The sequence below is a fragment of the Petaurus breviceps genome, unplaced genomic scaffold (genome assembly GCF_028583685.1).
Source record: "Petaurus breviceps papuanus isolate PSGF00001 unplaced genomic scaffold, PetGlider_PUasm1.0 90535, whole genome shotgun sequence".
NCBI lineage: Eukaryota > Metazoa > Chordata > Mammalia > Diprotodontia > Petauridae > Petaurus > Petaurus breviceps.
Window position 1 is genome coordinate 2403907 of NW_027187270.1, and position 18936 is coordinate 2422842.

General features: G+C 43.4%; 1 protein-coding gene across 3 annotated transcripts in view; it reads right to left on the reverse strand.

Annotated features, from left to right (window-relative positions):
* GABRA3 (gamma-aminobutyric acid type A receptor subunit alpha3) overlaps nucleotides 1–18936 on the reverse strand; it is a 168764-nt gene that overhangs the window by 21632 nt on the left and 128196 nt on the right. For all 3 annotated transcript variants that reach the window (XM_069063057.1, XM_069063058.1, XM_069063056.1), the window contains exons 6-8: nucleotides 9569–9651; nucleotides 4449–4592; nucleotides 1414–1566 (exon numbers count right to left, since the gene is read on the reverse strand). In XM_069063057.1, coding sequence (XP_068919158.1) covers nucleotides 1414–1566; nucleotides 4449–4592; nucleotides 9569–9651 — 380 coding nt within the window. The remainder of the gene's footprint in view (nucleotides 1–1413; nucleotides 1567–4448; nucleotides 4593–9568; nucleotides 9652–18936) is intronic.

Sequence of the window (18936 nt, forward strand, 5' to 3'; positions counted from 1 at the left end):
ACTGAACTCATTATATTTTCCTGAAACCCCTCCCCACTTTCAAACTTCCCTCTTGCTGTTCAGCACACCATCATTCTTCCAGTCACCCAGGCTCACAAATGAGGTGACATTGTGGACTCCTCTGTCTCACACCCCATATCCAATCTGTGGCAAAGTCTTGTAGATTCCACCTTCACAAATCTCCCACATATGCCTCCTTCCCTCCTCTGACACTGCCATCACCCTGGTGCAGGCCCTCCTCACCTCATATCTGGACTATTGCAATATCCTGCTGTCTGGTCTTCCTGCCCTCTCCTCACTCCAGTCTGTTCTCCACTAAGCTGTCCAATTTGTCTTCTTCAAGTGCAAATTTAACCATGTCCCACACCCCCATTTAATAACCTCGAGGTTCAAATAGAAAATCTTCTGTTTCATTTTTACAGCCCTTTCTACTTTTCCAGTCTTTTTCACCTTACTTTCCTCCCCATAACCTTCAATCCATTGACAATGGCTTCATTGCTGTCCCATCATGCGTGACACTCCACCATCTCCTGACTCCATGCATTTTCACTGGCTGTTCTCCCATACCTGAAAGTCTTTCTCCTCAACTCTGAATTCCCTTATTTCCTTCAAGTTCCAGCTAGAATTCCACATTCTCCAAGAATCCTTTATCAGGCCCCTTTAGTGCTAGTGCCTTCCCTCTGAGATGATCTCCAATCTATCCTACCTATATCTTATTTGCATGTAGCTGTTTGCCTATTGTCTCTGCCCCCCCCCCCATTAGTCATATACTCCTTGAGAGCAGGAACTGTAATGTGCCTTTCTCTGCACCTCAGTCCTTATCACAGTGTCTGACAGACAGGAACTTAATAAATGCCTGTTTACTTGGATTGACCCAAGAAATACTTATTGATTGGCAACAGGATTGAGCAATTGGTTCCTTGGTAGGACATGGAGGCCAGACAAATGAATCAAGGGGCCTCTGTTCAAGCCTAGCTCTTCCATGAACTAGGCACGTGACCTAGAGCAAGTCACTTCTTTTCTTTGGACCGTACTTTCCAGATATGTAAAAAAAAGGCAATTTAACTACATGTCTTCCTAGGTCCCTCCCATGTATAAAATCTCTGCCCCAATGACATTTTTACCCATTTGGCAGGACGGCCCAGCCACCCTTCACCTCCTTTCTAGCACCCAAAATGCTCCCTCTCTGAGATGGGTCATCAGAGAGGACTGGAAGGAATGGAATCCTGAATGGACTCCAACCAAATGATTAGGGAGCCTGAGGCTGCATACAGAAAGCTAAATTGCAGCCTCATAGATGAGGACCCCCAATACCTGGGTTCTATCTTTTACTATAAGTGCTTTGCCTAGGGGCCATGACTGGGAGCACAGTGCCCTACACAGGGAATACTTCCACTCTTGTTCAACACTCACCAAAGACTGTACGGGCAGGGACAGACTCCCGGTTAAGCCAGAAAGAAACCTGAGACAGGATGACAGTCATGATGCAAGGTAGGTAGGTCTGTATCACAAAGTAACCGATCTTGCGTTTAAGATGGAAGTAGGTTGTCATGACGACATATTCTCCTGGAGATTAGGTAGAAAACAGCAACACTGTTGACATCACCATGGAGGCCAGACCTAGCTAGCTCAGGTAGCTGAGCACCCCAGGCCTTATCACCTGGTGTGAAATTTCCAGCCTCTCCCTCACACACCTATACATGTTGTTATCCATTAATGGATTTCTTTTTGCTCCAATGAACAGTGACTGTTTGCCAAGTAGTCATTTGAATTGATGTAGAGGGGTTATATAACTCCTGGGGGATGGGACTGAGGTGATGAGGGACCATATCTGGGAAAGAACTTGTAAACTGGTAAGAAATAGAAGATGAGGGAGAGAGGGCAGAGTTCTGAAAGGCTCTGAGGTTGTGAACCAGACTGGAATGAAAATGGTGCTGTCAACAGAAATGGAGAAGTTTAGAAAAGGGATGGATTTGGGAGGAAATGGAATGATGGAAGGTGTCAAGATAACTGGTATCTGTTTTCTGGCTGACTTTGAACAAGTCACTCTACTTCTCTTGTTTCCTTATCTGTAAAATTAGTATCATTAGACTTTCCCTAACCATCCTGCACTGGCATTGTGAGAAGGAAATGAAGTAACTAAAGCAAAAGCTCTTTGCAAAATAAAATTCAATCTATCAAAATAAGGGGACAGGGAAGGAGTCAATCATCAAATCACTGAGTACCAAGAACAGTACAACCCAGCGAACACTTGACTCTCATGTAGATGAGCATCCCATAGTTATACCCTGTAACAAATGATCTAGAAAAGTAATCAATTTCTGCCGTGGATCATTTGGGCATGGATAGTTTTTAGGGCTCTTCATTTAGTTGCATGAGCACGTCCATGTCTAAGTCCAAACAGAAGCCAGCTTATTTCCCTCCCAATCCCATTCTTCTAAATTTCCCCATTTCTGTTGAAGGACCTATCATCCTTTCAATCATCCAAGTTTTCCGCATCAGAGTCATCCTTAGCCCCTTCCTCTGCCACCGAATCAATTGCCAGGTCATCGATTTGACATTCCCAACATCTCCAGCGTCTATCCCCTTCTCTCTCCTCTTATGCTATTGCCCTAGTTCAGGTCATTAGCCTCCCTGCCCCCTAAGCTCTCTCTCCTCTTCTCCAATCCCTTACAATCCACACAGTGCAGTCAATGTAATCTCCCTAAATCACTGATCATAAGATCATGAAATCACTCAGATCTGCAGTGGCTCTCTATGCGCTCTTGGATAAAATCCAAATTCCTCAACCTGGCACTGGATCTATTTCCTACCTACCTTTCTAGACTTGTTTTCTATTACTTCCTTTCAAATTCTTTGTTCCAGTCAAACTGATCTGCTAGCTGTTCCCCATACATGATATTCCATCTCTCACCTTCATGTCTTTGCCCAGGTGAACTTCCATGTCTGGAATGCTCCTCCCCTCAGCCTCTTTGAATCCCTAGCTTCCTTCAAAGAACACATTAGATTTCACATCCTCTGTGTGATAGACAAATATCCATCCATCCATTCATCCATGAGGGCTTTTCAGATTTCTACCCTCCCCCAATTATTAATGTCTTCTCCCTCTTGAAATGACTTGTTCAATGTGCAATCATTGTATTTACTCATTTGTGTACATATTGTCCATCTTCACACACACACACAATACTCAATACTTGTAAGCTTTGGGGGGCAGAGCCTTTATATTTCCATTCTCACCACATGTCACAGCACCTGGCACACAGGAAAGGCTTAACGAATACTTCTTGAATTGAATTCCCTTCACTACCACCGCACTCATGCACATAATAAAATAAGTTTGTTTCTTTCTTTCTTGCTAGTTCTTCTCTGGAGAAATAGACCTAGATCAGACATCCTGACATTGAATTCTTGGACTCGCCCATGTGCCCTTGGGGGCTAGTTAAGGAGAAGATACAGGTTGTTAAAGGCAGGGTCTATTAACATCAAGCATACTGGAGGGAAAACACTCCACAGTGAGGGGAGAGCTCCCTGGTGTCTGTCCAGGGGTAAAATATTCTTGAAATTTAATGAGGAAGAGAGAAGGAAAGAAGAATGAATATAGAAGAGCTATGGAGAAAGGGAGGGGAGTGGAGGGAGGGGAACAAAGGACCCTTGGAGATTCCTATAACATGGGCAACTAGGAAAAAGAAGCACTGCAGATGGAGAAAAATAATCAAAATTCATTAAATCAGAAAATATTTGCTAGAGACACGTTTTTGGTAACTGGCATAATTAGCTGAAGTAGATTCAACAAGAAGACTAGAATGACCTCAGGCAAGCAAATATTTTAACCTCTCAGTATCCTAAGGTCAGGATGACATCTGCAGCTGTGGAAGCTCATTGATGGAGGAAGGCTTCAGGAAATACTACACCCAACCCAACCCAGCCAAAATGGAGGCTAATGAATGGGCTGCCTACTCTTCAGTTACACTAGTAAAGTGACATGGGTTCTCAAATGCTATACATTTCCATGCCATCCCTGGGCATATATAAAAGGGCCTGAAGCTTGCCATAGTTTCTTACTATAGTGGTTAGACTTGGTGCCATTTTTAAAAGCTGATACTTTTATTTCTCAATATATTGGCCAGAGAATTAATGCACTTTAGCCAGAGCAAATGGGCATTGTTGGACAGGCTAGTATCTGTAAAGTGGCTAATACTGCATTTAAGTGAACCCCTCTGTGGATACCAAAGCAAGTCAATCAGATGGATTATCCCAGTCATGCACTCTACTCCAGTTTACCTTCTGGCACAGAGTGCCAGCACTAATGGATAGGCATCCTAAGCCTTGGCAGAGTCATGCAAATAGCTTCTTCATCCTTTAGAACCACCACCCAGTTTCCTTCTTCCCAGCACAGTGCACTGTTGCCATCTGGGAATATGGCTGGAACCACTACCCCCTGATACCTGTACTAGATCTGATAATCTCAGTTCCAACGACATGGCCCAGCAGGTCATACTGGTTCAGGCGAGAGCCATCCTGTGCCACTTCAACAGATTTGTTTTTTCCAAGAGTCCAGGAATAGATCACTTCAGCCTTTGTGTAGGCATCTGGAGGAGAAGGGGAGTAAGGAAAAGATGAAGCAGCTGAGGGAAAGCAAAAGAGTCACCCTTTTAAGAGAGAGGAGGTTGAGGTATAATTACCATTTAGTCTCTCCTACCCAAGGAGGCTCTGGACATTTCTTCAGTCTCCAACTGTCAATGTTCACATCTGGCCAGCCACCATATGTTTAAGGTTTTCCTTCTCTTGGGTGCAGAAGAAGGAAGTATTGGCCCCTTCTCCCAGAAAACCCCAGCTTTCTGATCAAAGATGATTCATTTGTCAGTGTCTCTAAGCTCAGCACTACAAGTTTGCTCCTCTGTTCTAAAGCCCCTGCTGCACACATGAAGGAGACAGCTGAGGAGAGCAAGGGAGTGGTCTCCATTTCCTAGCCAGGGAACCTCTTTCCAGATTTTCTGCACATCCTATCCCTAGATGAGCTACCCACACAGATGGCTCTAGTCTGGACCTTGATTGTTCTACAATGCTTGGTAGAAGTCCTACGGGGGGGGGGGGGGGGCTTGCTCAAAGAATCTCAGAAATGTCAGAGCTGGAAGGGACCTCAGGGGCCACCTAACCCAAACTGTGCCTAAACAACATCCCCAACAAATAGTCATCCAGTATCTCCTTGATGATCTCCAGTGAGAGGGAAGCTACCACCTACCAAGACAGCTCATTTTACTCAAGGATAACTCTACTTTATAGGAAGTTTCTCTTTATATCGGGTCTAATTTTGCCTCTGTGACTTCCATCCATTTGCTGCTGCTGCTGCTGCCCTCTGGGATTGGACACAACAAGCAGAATCTCTCTCCCATAGGAAAGCCCTTCAAATCCTTGAATCTCATGTCCTCCCTGACTCTTCTCTTCTCCCTGCTAAACATCTCCAGTACCATTAATTGCTTTCTATATACCAAGATCTCCAGACCTTTCACCAGCCTGGTCAGACTCCTCTCACTTCTCTCCAACTTATCCATGTCATTTGTAAAATGTAGCACTTAGAACTGAATACAATACCCTCTAGATGCAATCTGACAGGGACAGATAATGGAAGGAATATTTCCTCCCTTGCCCTAAGCATTATGACTATCTTATTGCAGATATAGCTTTTATAGCTTACATATGATGCTGATTCATACTGAACCTACAATGCAACAAAAGTCCTGTATTTTTTCACATGAACTGCTGTCTAGTTACTCTTTCCCTATCTTGGATTTGTGAAGTTTATTTTTTTGAACCAAAGTTTACATTTCACCCTATTGAATTTCATACCACTAAATTCACCCCCAATGTTCTAGACCTGCTAGAGTCTTCCAACATGTTAGCTACCCCTCACAGCTTTCTATCACCTGAAAATTGGATAAGCATCCTACATATTATGCCTTTATCCAAGTGACTGATGAAAATATTCAACAACACAGAACCAAGCATAGATACTTGGGACTCTCTAATAGACACTTCCTTCTGAGTTGTCCATTTGATCAGTTCCAAATTTACCTAACAAATAAATATAGTAAAGAGTAAATATTTTTTCTCCATATTTCCACACAAACAACATTAGAGTATTTTCCTAATGATTTCCTAAAATCCAGGTAAACTATGTCTAGGGCACCCCAATCTAGTCTAATAACCCTGTCAAAGGAGGAAATGAGGTTAGTCTGGCATCACCTGATTTTGAAGACATGTTACTCACTCCGGTGATCACTACTTCCTTTTCATTTACCATCTCTTGGTTTGTTTGGTTTTTTTTTTACAATTTCCCAGGAATAGAAGTCAAGCTCACAGACTTATAGTTTGTAAATTCAACTAGTTCCTTTTTTGGATAATTGGGATATCTGCCCTCTGCCAATTTCCAGTATCTCTTAAAGATCACTTACAATGACTCAGCAATCACACCTGCCAGTTCTTTCAATATCCAAGGTTGTAGTTTACCTGGGACTGGTGACCCGAACTTGTCAAGGAAAGCTAGAAGCTCTCTTTCTATCTTCCTATTTATATTAGGTATCCACTTCCCCACTGGCCATTTTGGCTCAATCTGTCCTAATTTTGAAAAATAGGAAAATAGTGAAGAGTACAGAATACAGGCAGGAGAACTCATCTTGGATCCTTGGCAAAATTCAAGACCATATTATTAAAGGGATGGTAAGTAAACATTTAGAAAAGGAAGCAGTGATCACAGTGGTGTCTCACAAAATGGCTTCATCAAGAACATCTATTCTTTGGGATGTGGACTTGGGAATGAAGCATCACCTGGAATCCAAGGAGAGGAGCACTGAAGAATGAAGGACAATGAATAGAAAGGTCAGCAAGTAGGGATATCAGGGAAACATTTGGGGAGGAATTGACACTTGACCTGTGTTAAGAAGGAAGATCCATATGCTAGTAGAGTGATCGTGTCAAAGAAGGAACTAGAAGTAATATGGTATGACTTGTTCTAGAAGAAATTATGTTGGTTCTCTGTGATCACTGACTCTTTTTCTAGATGGAGATGATACAGCCTACAATTTGGCCAAGAATCCAGGTTAAGTTCACTGGCCTACAGTTGGTGGATTCTATTATCTCCCTTTTAAAAAATGGCATAAGGGGCAGCCAGGTGGCTCAGCAAGTAAGAGCACCAGCCCCAGCGTCAGGGTGACCTGGGGATCAAATCTGGGCTCAGATACTTAGCACCACACCCAGAAATAACTGGCCGTGTAACCTTGAGCAAGTTACTTAATCCCGATTGCTTTAAAAAAAATGGCATAATAATTGTCCCCCCTCCAGCCTGGTGGTATTTCTTTCATTTTCTGCTGTCTTTTAATGCCCATGCTTAAACTAGTAGTTAAAGTGTTGTTGCAAGGATCGAATTTATAAAGTGTTTTTTTGCAGTGCCCAGCACATACAAGGTGCTATGTAAATACTTATTTCCTTCCATCGTATACCATTACTATCCTTTCCAGTCTTTGTTCATACTGTTCTTCCTCACACTTAAATGTTCCAGTCAAACTGGGCTGCCTCATATTTTCCATATGCAACATTCTATTTCCCACCTCCATGCCTTTGTATAAGTGGACCCCCAAGTCTAGAACGAACTCTTCTCTTCTTCTTCTTGGAATACCTAGTCTTCCTTCTAAACACAGGTCAAGTGCCAAGTCCTCCCCAAGGGTTTCCCTGCTATCCCTACTTGCTGACCTTTCTATCCCCTGAATTAGCTGGTGTTACTTTTTCTTTTCAAAGCTGAGGCTCTCCTTTATTCAGTTCTTCCCCCCTCTCGCTGTTCAATATCAATAACTAATGTGCCTTGAATTCTGGGCTTCTTGTTTCTTAAAGGAATTTGCCTTCATCAGCCTGACCAAATCTGGAACCTTCCAAACTACAAACAGGGACAAGTTTAGCAAAAGCTTTCATCTCACCTTACATGAAGTAAGGCTGCATGGTGTCTAGGAAAGTGGATGTGAGGTGGACTCCGAAAACCCGAGTCCAAGTCCTAACTAACTCTACTGCTTACTTACTATATGATCTTAGCTAAGTCATTCACTTTCACTTTTATCATCTGTAAAATGGGACAATAATTTTTGCACTGTGTACCTCTAAGTTTAGGCCTCTTCAGTTGACTTTTCTCTCTCTGCCATCCCACAGGGCAGTGCTTGCCTTATTCTCTAGGGCATATGTGGATATCATGTGGGCAATAGGCTATATAGTAGAGAAAACCCAGATTTTAGAGTCAGGAGACCCTGGTTCAAATCCTGCTCTGGAATTAGCTCACTGTGTGATCTTGGGCAAATCTCAATTCTCCAAGTCATTTTCTCACTCATAAAATGTAGGAGTTCTTAACCTGGGGTCCCTGGACCTGGGGTTCATGAATAAATTTGGGTGGAGATATAAACTTGGCTGGGAAAAATCCATATTAATTAATTTTCACTAATCTCTGTCAGAAATTTACAAGGGTAGGGGTGGGGACTGGCTTCACCAGACACTGTTCAAGGGGCCCAGGACACAACAAAGGTGAAACAGCCCTGTCCTGAATGATCTCAGTAGTCCCCTACACTTTCCACATTCTCTGATTCTCAACTGGCACCAGCCACTGCACCTCCCTGACTGCTGTTTTATTGGGGTTTCAACTCATGAATGCTAACAAGTTGGAGGAAGGGATAGTTAAAGGGGTCAATATTACTCAGGGACCTGGGGGTGGGATGGATGGAGCACAGGACAGAGCAGGAAGGGGAGACATGCTATCTGGGACACTCATCTTTTCCAGTGTTTGGATTTTCCCCAAGGTATCATTGTTATCCATGAGAAGAGTATGAGGGCCTCATGCCTGGGGAGAAATGGGGAAAGTGGCTCCAACTCTTCATCTGTCATATCAATGAGTTGGACCACACAGGATCCTGACTGGAAGGGACTTCAGAGTTCATCTCCTCTATTAGATCTCCAAGATCTATTCCAGCTCCAAAGCTCTTGCTTCCATGAGCCAGGCCACTGGTTCCTTACGTGTAGGAACATGGCAAAAGCCTAAGCTAATAACCACTGGAGAAGGCCACCAGGAAAGGGAAGCACTTTCTGCTCTGGATGGTTGATAAGAAGTAGAACTTGTCTTTGCCCTTTGGGCCCAAGCCATTGAGTGGGTCCCAGTCCTGGTGTTCAAGCCCAGTCCCTTTCCAAGAAGATCCCCACTCCTCTTCTATGGGCTCATCCCCCACCCAGCACTTGAATTCCACTCCCCTGGTCTTGTCCCATCTGCACTGGAATAAATAGAAATGGAGAGATTCTCGTTTTCCACCAAGATTTTGCATACTAGGAAACCAGGAGAGGACTGAGCTTGAAGATGATTCTTTAGTTCCTAACCAGTAAGTACCCCACCATGCCCCCTTTCCCTCTGCTGTAATAGTTACCTGTGGGTACATGTTAAACAATGAGCAAAAGTGCTTGAGATAAACCCTGGGGCCTAGTCTCTGGGGTTGTTAGCTCCCACTGAGAAGGCCACAGGGCCAATGAGCAAGAGCAGACTTACAGCTTCCAAACTTCAGTGGGCAGGCATGCACATCCATGGGAAAGTCTTCCAAGTGCATGGGACATTCAGCATGAATGGTCAACCTGGAAGACACAAAACAAGGCAGTGACCTACTTAAGCTTCAGGACCCAGGATTCAGGTCATCTGCAAAAGAGGACTTTTATAAGGAAGCTTGTTAGATACTCAAACTAGCTCCCCAGCTCCATCTCTGGAGAGCTCTGAATAGGAAATTCTCATTGTTGACAATGAACCTTAAGGAGGGGCAGTAGAATGGATGACTTCTCCAAGGGCCCTTGCCATCTTCTGCTTTTATAATGCAGACTTGACCCTCACCTTGCCATCTTGGAAAGAATGCCCAAGGTCTACAGCCATGTGAATGAAAAGACGCCTAAAAAGAAGTCAGACTCTGAGTAAGTGGGAAAACAGATGGGACCTTCCCCCTCTAGGAAGAGAGGCAGGGATGTTTTAAGGCAGAACGCTTCATCCATTGCCAGACACAGTACCTGGACTGGGTGTTTTTCCTTAGTTTTCTTTGTTAGAAGGGTGGCATTGATAGCAAGGAAAGAGGGGAAGCTAGAAATGACTGTACTGAAAACAAAGGGTAACAACAAGATTTATTTAAAAGAAAACAAAAACATAAAGCTCTTCTTGGGCTCCCTCCCTTAGCAAGTGCAGAACAAGCTGAGAGCAAGCTTCCTGGCTGGCCTACTGCAGCAGGCCAATGACTCACCACCTTCCTGCTCAGTTTAATTCTTTCCAAAATGGGGCTAATAACACTGATCCTTCTCAGCAGGCTGTCTTGCCAGTTAACTAATTAATGATTGGGGTAGGGAGAGGGAGAGGGATTTTAAGGGATGAATATCTTTATTCTGATAATGAAAGATCACTTAAGATGCTTCTTATGGGAATGTGCTATGGTCCACAGCAACTGGCTGCTCCGTGAGAGGCAGGAGAAGAGGCACTGTTCTTGGAGACTATGGATGAATGGTGCCTGTGTGTGTGCTGGGAGAAGAAAGGGGTTGGCAAGAAAATGTAATGCTTCATAGTAACTGGGAATAGAGGGGATCTTGAGCTCCAGAAATCCATGCTAAAGCCCTAAATTTGGAGCCAAATGTCAGGTGAGTTTGGCTATTTTGTATGACCTTGGGCAAATGACTTCTCATCTCTGGGCATTAGGGTTCCTTTTCTGTCAAATGGGGCCCAATGATTGCTAATGTCCTTTCAATGGTTCTGCTGACATGAGTGGCCATGCAAGGTGGTCCCCCAGATTTAGGAAATCACACAGATATGGAGCTAGAAAGGACCTTTGAGGTCCCAGATGAGGACACTAAGGTCCAAGAGGTGGTGACTTGAACAAGGCCATATAGGTAGGAAAAGACAAGCAGATTCCCTGTCCTTCAAGTCAGCACCCCTTCTATCGTACCACACTGTTGCCCCAGAGCAGGAATGCACTTCAGGTTATGACTTCGACTATCCCCAAACTCAGCTGAAATCTTGGGCTCTGCCACTTCCTATCTGTGGAACCTTGCATTCACTCCCTGGGCCTCATTTTCCTTATCTGTAAAATGAGGGAGTTAGACTCACTGGTCTCACAGTTCTCTCTAAATTTATGAGCTTCTGATCCAACAAACCATGATTTTATCACAATGGGCCAAAACTCATCAGTGCCTCAACAACATGGTTCTCGCGAGTTGCTATACTCTTCCCTCTCCCCAAACGCATCTGACCAGCTGCCTGGTGCTGAGCTTCATACTAGGTCGGTCCTTGGATGACAGATACACAGTCCATTAGCAGGCTTGATTCAAAGCCTTCCTAGCTTGGTAGGACCTAGCAGAGCTTGTTTTTGCCCAGGATAGACTTTGCGAATCAAGAACTGCTATCTGGAGTAGTCCTTTAAAGGAGGGGTCCTTTAAAGACCCATCCACAGGAAGCAATAGCAAATAGTAGAAGGCAAAATAATAGCACAGCTAATTATTGTCTCATATCACAGAAGAGGAAACTGAGAAGGAATGACTCACCTAGTGTTACACAATGGTGGAGTCAGGCCTTGGACCCAGGTTTTCTGAACCCACATCAAATTGCTTTCCTTGCTAACTTATTACAATTCTCCAGTGCTTTATCATACAGGAAAGGCGGCAGCAGGAAGCAAAGTGAAATGTTCATGGGACTCAACAAAATCAGCAATTGTGGAAAATAAAGTTGCCTAGAGATGGTGGAACTTTGAGGGTCAAATAGAAATTTGGGCTAGAAATGTTAAGTGGTAGGTAGATGATCATCCATGGTCTATTTATCTGCGGTCTTGCCCTCCCCACAAGCTTCTTCCTTGTTAAAGCCCCAGGACTCCTCCAAGCACAGATAGGTAAAGAAGGATTCCTTTGGAATGGATCAGTAGATTCCTTTGTTTAAAAAATGAACTACACACACACACACACACACACACACACACACACACATACACACACACCTGGGGTGATGGTAATCAATTCCTGAAACATTTAAGTTCTTCAGGAGAAATGCCACTAGACGTCAGGGTTTAATCAGGGGAATGTAAATGGTCCTAAAAGACCCATGGAGTTTCAATCATAAATGTAGCATAGAGAATTTAAAAATCTATAATGAAAAAAAAGCCCAGAGTCATGACTAGCAATTTTTGTGCCTGAGGCAAGTGGTTCCTAATACATTGAGGCCTGGAAAGTAGTTTGGCAGAAGAGAGGCTTAGGACAGTGCCTCATATCATATATTCACACCAAGTACAGAGAAAATACATGATCTGAATGATAAAGGTATAAGAATAAGAAAATTAGCAGAGAATGAGATCAGATACCTTTCAGACTGGCGGTAGAGGTTATCAAAAAAAGAAAAGACATCATTTCCATCACATGACATTGAAAAGCTTTTGCACTAATAAAATCAATGCAACCACTAATGCAATGTACTAATAAAACTAATGATGCAACATGCTAATAAAGCAACTACTAATAACAAGTAATGATGCAAAATACTTATCACATCAATAAGAGGGAAGCTATCAAATGGGGAAAAATTCTGAGACAGTCACTAAGCCTTTATTAAGCATATATACCCGGCACTGAGCTAATTGCTGTTGTTTGGTTGTTTCAGTTGTGAACTGAACATTTTGACCCCATTTGGTGATTTCTTGGCAAAGATACTGGAATGACTGGCTAGTTCCTTCTCCAATTCATTCAGCAGATTAGGAAGCTGAGGCAAACAGGGTTGTGACTTGTCCAGGGTCACACAGCTACAAAAAATACATCTTATCAGGGCCTGATTGAAAGATATATAAGGAATTAATACAAAAATATGAGACTAAATGCAATTTGTCCAACAGATAAGTGAGCAAAAGATATGAAAAACATCTTTCAAAAAAAGGAATTGTAAATGATTAACAACCATAAGGAAGATTGCTCCAAATTTCTAATAATAAGAGTAATTCAAATCAAGGATGTCAGAGGTAGATAGACAAGTCCCATATACACCAAATAGTCACTGCAGTTCTCTTTGTGGCAGCAAAGAACTGAAAATGAAGTAAAGGTCTGTTAAATGGAGAATGGAAGGAAGGAAACAAGTATTTTCAAGTGCCTGCTATGTATCATTTGCTGTGCCATATAAACACTTTCCAAATATTATCTCATTTGATCTTCACAGCAATCCTGAGAGGTAGGTGCTATTATTGTTCCCATTGTACAGATGAGGAAATGGAAGCAGTCACAAGTTAAGTGACTTGTGCAGGGGCAAACAACTAATGAGTATTCATGGTTGATTTTGAACTCAGGTCTTCCTGACTCTAGGCCCAGAGTTCCATCCAATTTGCAGCCTAGCTATCTATAATGGCTAAATAAATTATAGTACATTCATGTAATGGGATATTACTGCGCTGGAAGAAATGGTGAGTATGATGAATGAAAGGAAGTGAAGTGAGCAGAACCAGGAAAGTGATATACACGATGACAACAGAGTGATATTCATGATGTATATTACAGTTACATATGTAATGACTACAGCACTGCACTTGGAAAAACTAAAAATGACAAAACTGTCCTAAGTGAATGGTGTCACCAAGCTCAGTCCCAAGGAAGTAATATGAGCCTCCCTCCTACAGAAGTGGGGGACCTTTGGAGGCGGGTGGGGGAGGGAATGTGCATATGGAAGGCTTTTCTCTTTAATTTTGTGGAACGTTTGTTTCTCTCTTCCTTTTTCATCCTTCATTATAATGAATAGTTTGCTGGGAAGAGGAGGAATATAGTGGGGAATATAAGCAATCTAAAAACAAGTGATAACAATAAAATTTATTTAAAGAAACGAATTGTAAACTGTCAACAACCATATGAAAGATGGCTCCAAAACACTTATAATAAGAGAAATGCAAATCAAAACAACTCCAAGGCTTCACCTCACACCTAGCAAATTGGCAAAGATGACAAGAGATGTAATTAGTCCATGTTGGAGGGGCTGAAGAATGACAAGCACACTAATGTACTATTAGTGGAGCTGTGATGTGTGCCAACCATTCTGGAAAGCAATTTGAAAATATGCTAGAAAATGTCCATATTCTTTGACCCAGACATCCCACTGCTACACGTCTACCCCCAGGAGGGCAAAGACAGAAAGAAAGGTCCTATTTATGCCCAAATATGCAGAGCAGCTTATGGTAGTAGCAAAGAACTGGAAACAAGATTGGCAGTGGAGGAGAAAGCTGTCATTTGGTCTCTACCTATTTTAATTAATTATTCTTGCTAACTAGGTGCTAAGCTCAGTTTCTTTGTTCTTCTAAGACCAAAGGTGCTGTCAGAGCCCCCCATAAATTCTACCACCATGGGACAAGCCCCAATTGTCCCACTCTAGTTATGACTCTGATGAAAGACAAGCCTGGGATCAGAATACCACATCTGCTACATTCTTCATAAAAGGGCTAAGGGTATCCATGCCACAAACATACATTTCCCACTGGATTCATTTCCTTGGCTGTTTTAATCAGCTATTTCTGTGACTCAATTCAGCCATTTCACTATTTATCCAGAGTGGGGTCCTTCTGCAAACCTGCTTGTTGAGTTTCAGTCAGTCAGTCCATCAACAACCACTTGAGCACTGACTCTATGCAAAGTATGAGCCCAGCCATTGGAGGACACCAGGAAATAGTGAACCAGGTTTCTGTCCTCAAAGAGCTTATAGTCTAGTTGGAGAGAGAAGGCAATACTCAAAAAGATAATGAAACATTTTTGTTGTTCAGTCATTTTTGACTCTTCATGACCCCATTTAAGGGTCTTCTTGGCAAAGATCCTGGAGTGAATTGCCATTTCCTTCTCCAGCTCATTTTACAGATGAGGAAACTAAGGCAAACAGGGTGAAGTGACTTGCCCAGGGTCACACAGTCAGTGTCTGAGGCTGGATTTGAACTCAGGAAAATGAGTCTTCCTGACTCCAGGTCTGGCGCTCTGTGCACTGCAGTGCCATTTTGGCTGCTCCTAATTAAACATATAAGACATCATATTGAAAGGATGTTCCAGGCAACAGGCACTATAGCATCAGAAGAATCATGGCAATGGAGGCTTTTGAGTTGGAGCTCATGGCTCAGCTAATCTCTAACTGGCTCATCAGAGCCAGATCAGAGATGATGTAAGAGGGCTTCACGGCAGAGGTTAGAAATGACCCAGGCCTTGAAGGATGGCCTGGATTGGGATAAGCAGAGAAGAGGGAGAATGGAATTCTAGACAGGTAGAGCAGACTGACTGAAGGCAGAGAGAGTAGATCACATATGGCATGTGCAAGGAAATGGGGCTGGCTTGACTGGAAGGGACATATTTGAGAAGAACCAGGGGGAGCTGGAGATTGGAATTAGGTTGTGGAATCCTTGAATGGTAAGCTGAGCAATTTGGACATTCTCCTGTAGACCATGGGCAGCCACTTCTGGTTCCTAAACAAGAGAGGGCTGTGGTAGAAATGGTTCTTTGGAAATCATTTGCTACCAAATATGATTTACAGCAAGAAGAAGCTTTATAGAAAGTTTGGCCCCAAAGAGACTAGCTTGGACGGACTTTGGGCTGGTATGCTCTCCTGGTCTAATTCTCTTCTGCATATTGTTTCCATCTTTCCAGCTCTCTCTGTCCCTCCTCTCCTTCTCTTGGCTCTGACCAGAATCAAGCATCTGTTCGGAGCTTGCCTGGCCTCCCGGAGCCGCTTAGGATACTGTACTAGGAAAGAGAAGAAAGGAACAACATATGGGGGCTTGAGTGAGGTGGGGGGGGAGTGGAAAATTACGTAGGCCTCTTTCCCTCCTTGGAAACTTGCAAGGGCTTGCTCTGGAGGCAGCCCTTGCTTTCCACATCCATTTTCTTGACTCCCCTCATGATCCCTGGACGAAAAGATCACTTCCCATCTGAGAGTTACACACCAAACACCCTTTTGATGCTAAAGTCAGTTTCTCACTTCTCTCTGACACTGGTAGAGCTCTCACCTGGTTGGAATTCTAAATGTCACACCTTACGGAATTGTGACAGACCTCTAGGGGGGTCATTGAGTCAGATTGTAAGAAAAATCACTGAGTCACTTTTATTATTCTGAAAAAGCACAAAATCATACCTTTTCAGCAACCACAGCCTAATCTGTTTTTCTCAAGGCATAGTGGTCCATTGGTATGGAGTGTATGGTTGTGGCACATGCAAAGGAGGTGCATTGGTATCAAGAATGTATTTTTTTATAAAAGAGAGGATGGCCTCCAACACATTGGGTAAAGCCCGCTTTGGGAGCATTTGTGGGAATACATAGACAAGAATTAAGGAAGGTGTGGAGAGCTTGTGATCTGCAGAGCTGGAACCAGGCTAGGGCAACAGAACCTTTTTCCTTGTCTCACTGAAATTCAGAGGGCAGGGGATAGCATTTCCGAATCCTCCAGGAGCAAAGACATAGCTGAGCTTAATTCCTAGTTAGCAAGAATACTTAATTGAAAAAAAAAAATATTCAGGGTCGGCCAGGTAGCACAGCGAGTAAGAGCACCAGCTCCAGTGTCGGGATGACCTGGGGATCGAATCTGGGCTCAGACACTTAGCACCCACCCAGAAACACCTGGCCATGTAACCTTGAGCAAGTTATTTAACCCTGATTGCTTTTAAAAAAAAGAAATAAAAAAATTCCCAAGGCCTTACCTACCTGGTTCCCCTAGCCCTCTCCCTGTTGTTCTGCCATATGTGCTCAGCCCCATCCTCTATCACTGGGTTTTATTTTTTTTAAGTTGGTTCGTGGTAACTTTTTAAAATATTTGTCGCCAGTGCATAAGTACTAGTTATGGTTCTGGTGATGCATATTGATGGACCAATGGATTCACTGTAATATTGAAACAAGGCAGACAGCCCTCCCTACTTGGGTTGAATGAAATGGGTAAAGGAAAGGGGGATGCTTGCCATCTGAAGAGCCATGATTCATGAGTGCTCCTCTCTAATTTCCCTTCCTGACCCAACTTTCCTTGGCCTAGATAGCAGGCCCCAAGACTGAAATGGTACCAACACAGCAGAAAGGCACACAACTCTAGCTATGTTAAGCAATTCCCAGTCAGCCCTATGGGTCCTAAATATTTGTTCATGTCATCCTTCCTAAGCTCTAATGAGACAACAGCCAAGCCATCAATCCTGGCATCACTTCCGCCCCCCTTCCCACTCTTAACCCCACACAGACCCCCTCCCTGCCGTTCATTTCCATGCGTGGCCCAAGAATTCCTTGGGACCAGGAGTCTTGCCTAATGAAACATCAAGATGTCAGGCCAAGAAGAATATGTCTCACTTCCCAGGCAATTACTGAGGCAGCTCAAGTGAAAAGTGACGTGTTGTTGTAATAAATAATCAACATGCTGTATATACCGTTCTACATACAGAGCAAGGATTAGGCCACAGGGAGCTCTACTTGCCAGTTTCCTGGCAACCTGGGCCAAGTCTAGGTGCTTCCATGGTCATCCTTTGGGGACTTTGGGAGACCAGTGTCCTTGGGGCTAAGGGGCCGAGAGGCTGGCCAGAAAATGGTAAAGCTTGGGGGCAATGCTGGGGACAGCAACTGAACTATTGAAAATTCAGGAGTACTAATGGAGTGGAAAAAGCATTACATTTGGATACAGGAGACTTTGGGTGGGATCCTACCTTTGCTATTTACTCATCTGTGACTTTGGACAAGTCATTTCATCCATCATTTGTAAAATGAAAATGTTGGACTAAGTTTATCTATACATTAGTACAAGACCATGTTTACTAAATGCCAAATTTAGACTCTCTGAGTCTGTTTTCTCATCTCTATAATAGACAATACTCACACTGCTCATTTCATGGGGCTATTAGGAGGAAAGAACTTGGTCAACCTGAAAGAGTTCCCAAAATGTCAGCTATTGGGGTTCTTAATGTTGTTCTCACTCTTCTTCCTGTGGTTATACAGATAGTCTCTGCTAGCTCTGAGGAGGGAGGGATCGATGTGGCTTAGAGTAACCAGGGAGGGGTGGGATTTGGAGGTTAACTAAGGCTTGGCTAGATCAAGAAGGGGGAAGAATAATATGAACAAAGGTAAGAAGACTAGAAGGCTGAGTGACTGGTGAGGGGAGTGTAAAATGCCTTCCATACCCAAGGACAAGACCTTCCAGAGATACCTACAAAGCCCAACATCTGGCCAACTTGACCTAGTCTGGGTTGGGGCAGATGAGTCTCCTTTCCTGGATCCTCATCAATGCTAACTATGGATATGACCCCAGAGGCTCTCTCCTGGGTCCCATTCTCCTTTCTCTTGACCCACTCTCACTTTTTGACCTCACCAGCTGCCATTGTTTTGATTACAATCTATGTAGATGATTCCCAGATCTCTATGGCCAGCTTCAGTCCCACGTTACCAACTGCCTCTAGGATGTATCCAACTGGATGGCATCTCAAACTCAACGTGAAGTAAACAAAACTCATCTTTCCCCTCAAATCCACCTGTCTTCTGAATTTCCATATTTCTTTTGAAAGTACCACCATCCTTCCAATCACCCAGGCTCACAACCTTGGTGTTATCCTTAGCTCCCTACTCTCAGCTGCCCTATGTACCCAACCAGTTGCCAAATCTTAGCATTTCTGCTTCTTCACCATGTGTCACTTCACTTCTTCACATATGTCCCTTTCTCTTGACTTGCACAGTCACAACCCCTAGGTCAGGTTCTCATTACCTCTTACCATGACCATTGCAATGGCTTTCTCATGGGTCTCCCTGCCTCAAGCCTCTCCTCACTCCAAACCATCCTCCCCACAGATGTCAAAATTATGTCTGTAAAGCAGACATCTGATCACGTCACTTCTCTCCAGTGGCTCCCTCTTAATTCTTAGATCAGATATAGTTGCCTTTGT